Source organism: Nicotiana attenuata, chromosome 2 (assembly GCF_001879085.1).
Source record: "Nicotiana attenuata strain UT chromosome 2, NIATTr2, whole genome shotgun sequence".
Classification (NCBI taxonomy): Eukaryota; Viridiplantae; Streptophyta; class Magnoliopsida; order Solanales; family Solanaceae; genus Nicotiana; species Nicotiana attenuata.
Genome location: NC_031990.1, coordinates 36,886,126 through 36,898,441, shown reverse-complemented (window position 1 = coordinate 36,898,441; position 12,316 = coordinate 36,886,126). Strand labels below are relative to the sequence as shown.

General features: G+C 38.8%; 1 protein-coding gene across 1 annotated transcript in view; it reads right to left on the bottom strand.

Moving 5' to 3' along the window:
- Positions 1 to 12,316, bottom strand: part of LOC109207419 — a 54,670-nt gene that overhangs the window by 38,155 nt on the left and 4,199 nt on the right. The window contains exons 3-9 of the mRNA XM_019370336.1: positions 10,133 to 12,313; positions 7,767 to 7,842; positions 4,933 to 5,055; positions 3,590 to 3,845; positions 3,024 to 3,503; positions 2,766 to 2,951; positions 2,380 to 2,670 (exon numbers count right to left, since the gene is read on the bottom strand). Of these exons, the coding sequence (XP_019225881.1) occupies positions 2,380 to 2,670; positions 2,766 to 2,951; positions 3,024 to 3,503; positions 3,590 to 3,845; positions 4,933 to 5,055; positions 7,767 to 7,842; positions 10,133 to 12,313 (3,593 nt within the window). The remainder of the gene's footprint in view (positions 1 to 2,379; positions 2,671 to 2,765; positions 2,952 to 3,023; positions 3,504 to 3,589; positions 3,846 to 4,932; positions 5,056 to 7,766; positions 7,843 to 10,132; positions 12,314 to 12,316) is intronic.

Sequence of the window (12,316 nt, the reverse complement as noted above, 5' to 3'; positions counted from 1 at the left end):
TACACATTTCGAGGAATGTAAAAACAAGTCGTTTAAATGATTATATATCAAGCAATGATCTGGTAAAAGGCCAGCATTGAAAGGCATCCACATCATTGATCTGACATCAAGTCAAAGAGAAGTACAAATGAGAGACTTGAAAAGGAGTATAGCTAAAAGATCATAAATAACAATGAAAAACAAGCTTGTGGCTCTGACTTTTGAGTAGTATCACCAGGGACAGCGAGAAAATAACAATGAAAAACAAGCTTGTGGCTCCGACTGTAGAAGTGATTGTCTATAATTAAGGGCCTTCAATCTCAGTGTCGATGCTCGGATTCAAGTTCCAGTTAAGGGAAACATCCAACTTAAGAATTGCATGTCAACTAGCCTAAGTCCTCTCAAGTCTCGACATTTTCCACTCTCCATTATTCAAAATAGAAAAAAAGATACAATATACACACACATACATACATGTAATATATACATACTCAAGAATTTTGTCGAAAACCTAATTAATGAAAACTTGCACGGGAGAAAAATCTATTTTATTAACAATGATACAACGAGCCCTATATATAATGCATATTCTACTCCTACAGTCCTACTACATATGGGACTAGGACATATTGTACTCCTACTACATATGGGACTAGGACTATTTACACATAACTATCTAACATTCCCCCTCAAGCCGGTGCATAGAGATCATATGTACCGAGCTTGTTACATATCTAACTAATACGAGAACCAGTAAGGCACTTGGTGAAAATATCTGCAAGCTGATCATTCGACATACAAGGTCCCTAGACTCCCCCTGAGTAACAAAACCAGGTGGTTGCTGATAAAAAGTTGGCCGAAAAGTCGCCAGAAAAATTTGAAAATAGTGAGACTAAGCCGAATTCCACACTACAAAATAGGTTCTAAAACACCACCAGAAAACAGAGAACTTTCTGGAAATTACTGTTCACGCGCGGGAAATCACTATTCACGCCGGAAAAAATAGTTGTCAAAATTTGATATAATTTATATGGGTAGGCTCGGGATCACTGGACGAGTAAGTTGTCCGGAAGAAGTTTTGTCAAAAGGTGGCCGGAATGGCTCACACGCGCTGGAAAAGTTACTGTACCTCGTTGGAACCCGAGTTCTGGCAGCGCGTGGAGGTTTTATCGCCTGACTTTACCGAACAAGATGGTAATGTTGGTTTTCACATACCGATGAGGAGATAACGCAAATCAATATTGAGTCGTCAACCGGAAAGATGCACGGTGGCTGACTTTTCTGTTCCGATGGGACTGGGATTTCTGGGGTTTGGTCGCACAAGGGTTTCAGAGCCGATGGTGGTATTGGTATATGCACAGTACCACTGTAGCAGTGATGACTGGGAACAATACGAACTTTCCGCAAATTGCACGGCGATGAAATCTTTCTTCCCGGATGTCGTTGGAATGACGCACAGTGATAATTTTCTCACTGAAGCTCTGATACCATGTGAGAATGCATGGGAGAAAAATCTATTCTATTAACAATGATACAATGAGCCTTATATATAATACTTATTCTACTCCTACTACATATGGGACTAGGACATATTCTACTCCTACTACATATGGGACTAGCACTATTTACACTAACTATCTAACAAAAACCCTCTTCCCTAACTAACTAATAACTTAAGGTTTTAAATAAAAGTGTAGCCACATAATTTAACAAGATAGCAGGGCTAGCCAAGGTGCTGAGTTGAAGTCACACCATTACCATTTGTCACCACATTCTAAGCACAAGTTACATCCAAAATAATCTAGCCTTAACATCAAGGGCAGTTTCTAGGACCTAATAGATTAGATATTTCCATTCTTTTCTGAACAGCTTAAGTTTATACTTTCACATGAGGTGAATCATAACATAACAATCACAGAGAGGAAGAGTTACAGTAGATAATTTAAAATTATTGTCCCATAAATAGGGGTGTTAAATTTGACCTATATAAATATACACCCGCCCAACCCGCTGAAACATGGGTGGGTTGAGTCAGGAATAATTCATGATACTCAATTTGACCCAAAACATAGCTTCAGTAGAAAGTAGAAAAAGAAGTGTGTCTACAGTTTAATCCACTATTTCTGTCAATAAAGAAAAGATGTTTTAGTTTGATTTGGTAATTAAACAAATTATAAAAGACGAATAAACAAGCAAAGAAGATGGTTTTGAGTTGGGCAGGTAAGATTATGACAAATTATTTAGCCCAAGTTGACCCAATCCATCTTACCTCAAGCATAGTTTGGACAGGATGAATGACTCAACCCACTTTCAGTGGTCCAAATTTTGACCCAACCCGCCCATTTGACACCCCTTTCAATAAACAGCAATTTTCTGGAAGCAACAACTAAAGTTACTTACACAATCAACAACTCTCTGATCCCAGGCATCAAACCACACAGCAGCAGCACTCCAGTAGCTAGAATGAGTACTATCATCGTCAGCTTCAGGAGCATTTGGTTGTTCGTTGACATTTATCCATGAACCCAACACAACTCCATCAAGTTCACCACAGGCAATAACTAGGTCTCTACCCAATGGAGCCAATAACTGCAGTTTTATTTCCTCTGTTGCATTTCCATTTGATACTCCCTTGAACTCTTTGTGCCGGCAAAAGAAGGTACTCCAGAAACTGCTGCAAGGATAAACCCTCTTTGTGCAAAAACAAACCGTCAGCTCAAAATTCTACTACAATCTAGACCCATAGAGACAGTTACAGGAACTTTAGTAACAATAATTCCACCTACCTCGATAAGTGAGATCTTCTCTAAAATTTGCCACTCATGTGGTCCAAGATACGCGAGTCCTTTCATGACTTCAACAATTCGCATCCGTAGAGATCTCCTAACAGTGCCGAAAACCAACTGTTTCAGGCTGGTTTCAATGTCTTCCCCCAGCCTTTGAAGTGTTGCTACAGCAAGTCCAGTCTCACCCTGATCATGAATGGTAGCTAACTCATTAGACATACAATATCTTTTTTAAATGAACATTAGGAAAAGATCTACCTTCAGGAACAAGTCATAAGCAATAGCTCTTCCAACTTCACGAACTTCATTGAATGTATCCTGATTTTCCTGATCTGACATTAAATCTCTTGAACGATGAAGATGCAGCTTAAGAACAGCCAGAGGAAGACGACCAGAAAGTATAGCGTCTTTGACAACTGTTTTCACATCCAAATTATCTATCTCCCACCGTGCAATCATATCCTTTGGATTTTCTAAGGAAAAAACTCTTTTCATAGAATTTCCTTCAGATATTAAAGATGGTTCCTCAAAAGTGTTCAAAGCAGAAACGTTTTTGGAATCAAATGCATCCACGGGCATCAAAGCAAGGGCTTCACCATTGTTTCTCTCCATCTCAGAAGCAGGAATCAGACCCCTTTGGTTTGATGCCTCCAGAGAAAAGACATCAGCAGAAACATCTAGAATGCTGGACTCGTCCTGCAACAAATCTGTCTCACCTACGGCGTCACCTTGATCCACCTAGACCATGAAATAAAAGGAGATGTAATACGTATCAACATCAAGCAGCTGATTACAATGAACATTGGAGGACCGGACAAAAATACCAATTCTTGGCCTAGCCTTTTGCATTTGTACGCGAGTCGCCACTGCAGATTCCGTATGATCTCCAGAAAGTGAGCCATCTTCTGAAGCCTTTCTAGATCTCCTGTTTCATCAGGTCTACTATCTATCAACTCTGAAGAAAAAAAAGAATTTTGCACGCCTCCAACTTTCCACGACTCCATTCCATCTTTCTTATGCTGCAATAAACCATATTCCCGTATCATCTTGGTGGCAAAGCCAGTTCCTAAAGCAAGAAGCCTGTATCAAGATCTAAGCATAAGAAAGAGAACTCTAAGTGAATTCAGACAATAACGAAGATGTCACAAAAATAAGCAATGAGTTATCTTACTCAACCATTCTAAACAAACCACAATATAGTTCAACCAAGCTTTATCACAACTAATGACTATACCACCATTAGAAATGATGAAGTGACTGTGGTATTCCCTCAGTAACAGCTTAAGCTAGTTCCAGATGATCCTTTCACACAATTTAACTTGATATCAGAGCAAGCAAAGGTATTGGCAACAAGTCACAATGCAACAGTCAACAGAAATATTTCTGCGTAGAGATCACGCACGTGCCTGTTTAGTCCTTTTTTCCCCTCTTACTAATAGAACAATTTGAATTCATAGATGGGGCCGTTCATGCAATCCTAGAATGATATGGTAAAATTCAATAGTACGTCACTTGCTAACTTCAGGATTCCTTAATGGGCGTATGTATCCGTTGGTTAATCGATAACTTTCAAAACCAAAAAAGTACATATATGAGTAACCCAGTGTTTGAAAAGAAAAAAGTGCAAAAAAATAACTAGGTCCATGGGACTTGAAGCGAAAGGCGAGAAGTGAAGTGCAGCCTTCTTTGAAGTGAAGCACACAATTTACGACAAATTAAAAACTGGGGCAAATATACTACTACTAGGCCTCAAACCCTAGCTAGTTGGGCTGAATTAGAAATATAAAACGCCTTCTTTAAATTTGATAGGCATAATTTATACCTCTTTGCTTTTCGTCTATTGTGAGTTTTTTCTAATTGTTTTGTTTATAAATTGCTGTTGTGTTATAGTTATTTTACGCATTTATTTTTCCATTTGAGCCTTTTTTCATAAAGCACATGGTTTAACAGCAATTTTCACTTAAAGCCCAAACAAACTTTGACGCTTTTCAACGCTTTCCTGTTTGACAAGATGGACGGAGAGCCCATCTAGCAAAGCTTAAAAGAAAGGATAATTATCGAATTTAAGAATCACAGATGACAAAATTAAGTAAACATAGAAAAACACTCAAGGAGAAGAATTTCAGAACATTATATCATAAAATAACACACCTAGAAGACTGCATACCTTGATGCAGCGGCGACCTCGTTATCATTACAAACTTTGCAGGACATCAGATAAACAACAGCAAGGAGCATCCTCAAAATGCCTTCTTCAGCCAAATTGACATGAGTAAGCCTTTCTAAAGACCTGATAGACAAACATAAGATGTATAACATGCCCATGTCTCTAGAAGTCCTCCGGAGGCACAAACCTAGAACTGAAGTTTTAGAGATGAAACGACTGTAAACTACTAAACTAAAAACCAATTCACATCCAGTTTCGTTTATCCAATAATTTTGTGGGCCGAATCTGAGACAAAGCAGTATTATTGGTGTTTCTTAGTACTTTAGAGTTTGAGGTAGTATAGCTAAGCTTTTCTTTAAGTGTTTTTCAGTATCTGTGTCTCTTGTATAGCTGGTCCAAACGAGGAGTGCCCAAGTTAATATTCTCATAACCTATTGGTCTTGGTGCCCTAGTCAGTAATATGTCCTTTTTGTTATTACCTTTTTTCTTGGCTTACATATCATAAAGAAAACTGAGGTAAAGCAACAGGTGCATATAAAGCAGGATAGCCGAAGCACCACGTTTTTATATTTAAAGTACTATTATATTAAGGCAGACCGATGTACTAAGCTCCCGCTATGCGCGGGGTCCGGGGAAGGGCCACACCACAAGGGTCTATTGTACGCAACCTTACCCTGCATTTCTGCAAGAGGCTATTTCCACGGCTCGAACCTGTGACTTCCTTGTCACATGGCAACAACTTTACCAGTTACGCCAAGGCACCCCTTCTTAAAGTACTATTCTATTGATCAGTAAAATTAATTTTGTGCTGCCCCTTTGTCACTCATTCAACTTGTAACTGGTTTTCTCCGAGTAGCAAAACACATCATAGTTAACCAGAAGAAAAATCAAAATAAAGAGGAAGCCAAACCAAAAGGCAGCAGAGCAAACCTCAAATGATAAACAAGAATTAGGAAGATAGTGCCAAATATTATATACAAACTCAGTTCCTTTACATTTCTGTGAGAAGCTGTGGAAGCCTAACATTCTATCCAGTGTGTTGACATCTTCTAGTCTACACCAAAACGCCAAAAAAGAGATACAGCTATGTTTCAGAGTATGAGTCTAAACCAGCAACTGGATTAACTAATCCATGGGTATTTGTGTCCATCCATCCCCCAACCCCCCCCCCCAATACATTTCTGTGAGAAGCTGTGGAAGCCTAACATTCTATCCAGTGTGTTGACATCTTCTAGTCTACACCAAAACGCCAAAAAGGAGATACAGCTATGTTTCAGAGTATGAGTCTAAACCAGCAACTGGATTAACTAATCCACGGGTATTTGTGTCCATCCATCCCCCAACCCCCCCCCCCCCCAATACCTTCTTCCCTTCACCAATTCAGAACCCTCGTCGACCATATCCACTTTAGCCGTTAGCAGCTATTCATCCATTAATCCCAGCCAGTGAAAACCCCCTTTACCTCTATCACCCCCAACTTCTCTCCTAAACCCCCTTCTATCTTCCCCCTCATCCTCCCCAGCATTCTCTGGGCGAAATTCTGGAAACATCCGCAAACGAAACTCCATATCCCCATCATTCACCACCACTGAAACAGGAAACCTTCTCCCTAACTCACTATAATTCTGACTCCCATCAAGTCATACAAGCTACAGATTAGATCAACAAAACCTCCACAAAGATCTCCAATCTATTTGAAAAGATCAAAGCACCACAAGAGTGCCGGTAGCCCTACCAAGTTTACCACTGCAGTGTCGCCAGAAAAGAGTGGGTCGACACATCCTGCAAGTTCTACCCAGTTTACCAGAAAGTTCTTCCCCAATCACCTCCTTCCTCCTTGAAGAACTTTTATAGCCTGCTCCTCGTTCGCGAATCGAAACTGAATTGCGTGTCCACCAGTTGACAGTTTTTTCTTACCATCTTCTACACCCCATTCCTCAATATCCCAGTTTCTTACTGCCTCCGGAGAATCTACCCATTTCGAAAAATTACCAAGCAAGCATAGTTTCAAAAAGTTCTTTTCTTCTCAGAGCATGTTCATCTGACAGAATAAAACCTCGTTTCTTTGCCTGTATCAAGCTTCCGGCAGCTTCCACCTAGCTCTAAGGATACCCAGAAAGAGCCTCCCTGTAGGACAAATTATCTAGCTTCCTTGATTCTAGAGAGAAGTAGGAGCTTCTCCCTCTAGACATATTTCTCTTTGTTAACAGGTAATTATTATTCACGTTCTTGATAAACATTTTTACCCATGTTAAAGCAAAACAAGTAGATTGGACAGAGATAAGCCTATGAGGCAAGGGTGAGCCTGTTGCAACAGCATTCAATCAACTAATCAGCTTCTAACAAGCTTGGGGAACTAGTCAAAAACAATTTTACAACCGAGGAGGTGATGTGGATCTTCCATTTTGACACGAGTAGTTTCTCAAACTAATCAATTGGAGACAATACCTGGAAGAACTTTGCAACAAGCGTTTTAATAAAACTCTAAAAGTGGTAGAGAAATATTCAGACACTATCTAGTCCACAGAAGTATACTTTAACTTAAAAAATGCACAAGCTGCCTACAGCTCTCATTTCTTAGAATATTACCTAATGAAAATTAAAAACCCCGGAAAGATTTTCAGAGTCCTTTAGATTCAGGTGCAACGATTAAGAGCAAAAAACACAGAGGTTCAAAGATCTTCCTAGTAAAACTTTTTCGAAGTACTAGTCATGTTGTATATCTCAGTAGATGTACCAGCTAATTTAAAATGCTCCATTCTATACTTCTACATGCCTACTCATTTCTATAGCCATTCTAATTATTAGGTTCACAATAAGCTAGTCAAACTTACTTTTCAATCTCCTCGAATTTTAGGTATTCCAATGCCAGCTGCAAGTGCCGAATCCGCGTAACACTCAAGTCCCATCCTGCAAAATTTGCGAAAGGACATCACACTTCCTGCATATCAACTTTTTCTTCGGCTCCGGGAAAAGAAAAAGGTTCTTAGCCAAAATCAGCTGGTTTTTGTTGGGGTATGAGTTAATCTGTGCAGTACTTGTGCACAAATATATTCTCTGGTAATTAAAGAACTTGATTCGACAACAAACACTAGCACCATAAAGTGCAGATGAAAGAGCTAGACCTGATGTATGCTATCCAATGATTATTGCAATATGATAGTCGCACTCAACAAAATATTCTAGTAGTTTCAACTTGGAAAAGAATAAGAAAACTGGAATGAAAACCTTGACACAAAGCATTACTGCCTTGAAGTAGAGACAAGTAATCTAAACATTTCACTATCATTTGCTTTCTTTTGCTTTATCTCCTTCCATTTTCATTCTCATGAGTTTGAATAATGAAATGTTTCCACAGGTGAAGCACCAGAAGGAATTTTGAAAATTAAATCTTTTCTTTCAATAGCTTAGATTTTTTAGTCAAAGAGAAGCTACACAAATTAGTGCAATAAGCCTGCTCTCTCTAATGCAGCTACCGCACCCTGAATTCTTCAGGCAGGTTTAGAGAGGCTCTCCCAAGATTCTCAACTTCTAAAATTCAATAAAACTACGCAACATTGATTTTAGAGAAAAAGTCATTACATTTCAGTGCTAGAAAACTATTTTCACCAGGGGAATGATTATGGAAAGCCAAAGTTCAATAACTGAGGAAACCCTATAACTGAAGGCTCTGAAAAAAGGCGGGGGAAAAACAGAGTACAATCAGCGAGAAAGAACAGACAAAGTACTCTAGCAAGCCTAAATAACATAGATCCAGTGTTATCAAAGGCAAGAAGGACAGACAAGCGCCAAGGTAGGTTGAGCTTTAAGCACAAAACTCAACTAAAGCGCGGACTCTAATGGAAAATAAGAAAAAAAGAGCAAACAAAGAGACGATTAACAATATACATGTAAGGCAACAAAAATTAACTATAATCACAAACAACAATTACATAGAGATGAAAATTGGAAAAGCGACAGTTAAATGAAATATATGAAGTAAAATTCACTCAAGTTGAGAAGGCATTTGTTTTTTCTATTCAGATGCGAAAAGACAGTTTTAAGCTTTTAATTAGGTTTAGTTATCAAACAACAGCAGTGTGATCCCACAACTGGGGTCTTGGGAGGGGCGGGTGTACGCAAACCTTACCCCTACCTTTGTGGAGTAGAGAGGTTGTTTTAGCTGACCCTCGGCTCAAGAAAAGCGTTTTTCGAAACAGGTTTGACAAATACAAGGGTAAAAAAGCTATGATGAAAATACAGTAGAACAGAAAAGTAATGACAGTAAAAATAATAAAGCTAACTAAAGTAAAAGAAACAGCAGTAGTTACAAAATTGATGAGTAAGATAACTGAACCAAAGTAATTAGAATTTAGTTATGACTTCTCTAACACAATTTTAATTTCCTATGCCTAGTCACTAATCACCCGGTTTTCTTAACAGCTAAGCAATATAAATGAACTGTCTTTGTTGTTTAGTGTTGCTCTTTTCATGATGGAGCTCAAGAGAGATGTTGCACATGCCTTAGTTCTTTGATGCCTGTGTTTTAGCGTCGTTTAAGCAAAGACAAAACGCCAGTCCACGCAGCACCAAACTTCAGGGTTTAAGTACGACTCGAGTGAGCCTTTAACAACACTGCTTAGATCATACTAACACAATCTCATATTTGCAATAACTCAACTGCCAACTCCCAAAGTACGTTTCAGAAAGAGTACAACTGACAGAAAGCTAGACTACAAGAGCAATTTTAGACAAGAAACTTCTGTCAAAAAGTCAACAAGCCTGAAAAAGCCCAATCACTAAAAGGAAAAATCTAACAAGAGTAAAATAATTTTAATTATTTCTCCTAGAGCAACTTTAAAGCCCATCACTAAAAGGAATAATCTAAATTCTAACAAGGGTAAGATCATTTTAATTATTTCTCTTAGAGCAATTTTAAACAAGAAACTTCTGTCAAAAAGTCACAAAGCACAAAACCCAGTGCCTGAAAGAAAAATGCGAACAAGAGCAAGATAATCTTCATATATTAACAACGAAATCATGTGCAAAAACTGTAAAAATCAAGCAGCAGTGCAGCACAAAGTAACAAAGCAGGACACAGACAATTAGGCCAAACAAACTCTAACAGAACATATTTATAATTTAATCTGGAATTATTTAACTTTGGGGAGAAAAATGTGAAGGCTAGTAAAAGGGTGTATTTTCAGCTTCAACAAATTACCATTTTCGAAGCATAATTGATCTGCTACTTCAGGCCCATCATACAAGAGAGCTTTATCCAAGACCTCCACTTTCCACGGAGAAAAAGGTCTTTTTGTTCTTTCAAATTCATGAACCTTATGCACCCCATACTTTGACCCAGCACTATAACAAGATTGTTGGTACCCAATTGCTTCGACAGGATAGAAATTCGAAGGAAATGAAAGACGGGGCAAAACTACAGCAATCCCGTCCTTTGTGACCAAATACAAAGAACCATGAAAACTACAACCTATAGCTTCGTCAACTATAGTATCCCAACCTTGAATGTTATAGCAGCTGTCATCATTTACAGTCAAGTTTACATGTAAACTGGAATGAAAAAGTTGACACTTGACATTTCCCTCAGAATATTTTTTCTTCACTAGCCGAGTGAGCCCAAAAGGAGAAAAACAAACAACGGCATCTTCTTTGGATCCATCTATACCAATGAAAACTTTTCTGCTATGGAATGAATGCGATCTACTACCAAAAATCCTGTTCTTATTTACATCGGTAGCATCAGATAGGCTACTCCCACATGAGTAATACTTCCTTTCCCCATGTGTATTAGCAGTAAAAGAAGACTCTCTAATAATGGATGAGTTAATTTGTTCCTTCCCACCGAAAAAATCAGAAAAGACCCTTTGATAGCCAATTTCAGCAGAACCTACCTCCCAAGCAGCCAACATTTCATTACCCAACTGTTGATACTGAGGTTGTAATTTCTCAAGTGAACAGTACCTCTTTGGGATATGGTCATCCACATTTAATACATATGTTAAACCATATTCATCGATCACACAAAAAGTCAAGGAATGGGAACAAACAAAAAGCCTTTTGAACCTTCTTCTACCAACATAATCTCCCTCCTGATTGATGAACTGACCACATTTCTTCTCTTCAATACGACTTTCTCTAATCTTCAGAGATGAATTCTTTTGTTCTTGAGATACTAAGGAAGTAGAAACTCCACACACATTTAACAGATCTATACATGCTATATGTTCACCGGTTAATGCAACGTAAAAGGAGACTAAGCCGGTAACATTAAGACAAATAAGAAAAGCATGAGAAAACCTAAACTCTGGCCACTCAATTGCTGACCTGCCCTCAGGGCATTTGCCCACTGTCACAGAGCAAACCCACTGCATTCCCCAATCAATTAACCTGGCCACTGCAACTAAAACTTTACAGCCTGTTCCATCATCTATATTTGTTGTGTTAGTTTGAACATCTTTATTTGTATTTAAGGCAAACCCAATCAAGCATTGTGCATCATTAGAGAACACACTGAAACATTTGTAAGAAATGCTCATCTGATCAACTAGAGCATCAGGGGACATCTGTGTGGAATCTGTACATATACTTTCTGTAGGATCTTCGGCTGAGATATTACCATTCTGTTTGTCATGTGATATAGGACAGCCATCAAACAGAAATTCCAAAAGCTGTGGACAGCTGAGAAAATTACTAAATGAGACAACTGAAGCAGATGAAGGAACTGATGATTTATCTGGGAACTTTGTATACACTTTTCCATCAGAATTCATTGTTTTAACTTCAGTCAAAAAAGTACGCAGCCATCTTTTTACTCCAGCACTCTCAGATGACACCTCCTTTTTACCCTCCATAGAACAGCTATTAGCTCTTTCCCCAGTTGGACTAGACCCACTCATTTCACTGACCTCCAGGGACTCATTGGACTGGACGGTAGGGTCATACAGAGCTCCCGCTGGTTGAGCTGAGGATGTTGACGGCCCCCACTCCACCCATAGCCCTTGACCTACATCATCTTGTTCCATGGGTATTATTGACTCACTCATCATATAAGATTGACAAAAAGCATGGACAGTTACCCCCTCATGGCCTAACACGAAAAGCAGTTCTTTGAAAGGAACACTGTCATGCTGACTACATAAATCTTCGCATATACCCCAAGCCACAGTGTTTACATCAGAAATAGAAGGGAAAGAGTTAGATCTTTCAAAATCCACTGTCGTTGTATTTATGTTGCACAGCTTTGTCTCAATTGACTGAGAAGTGCTCTCGCAGTCATTCCCTAACTCTGTTTTACCGAGTACCATGCACTCCACTGAGCAGGAAGACAAAGTATCCGCATTCTGAAAACTCTTAGAGATTTGTGGATCATTAATACTTTTACCTG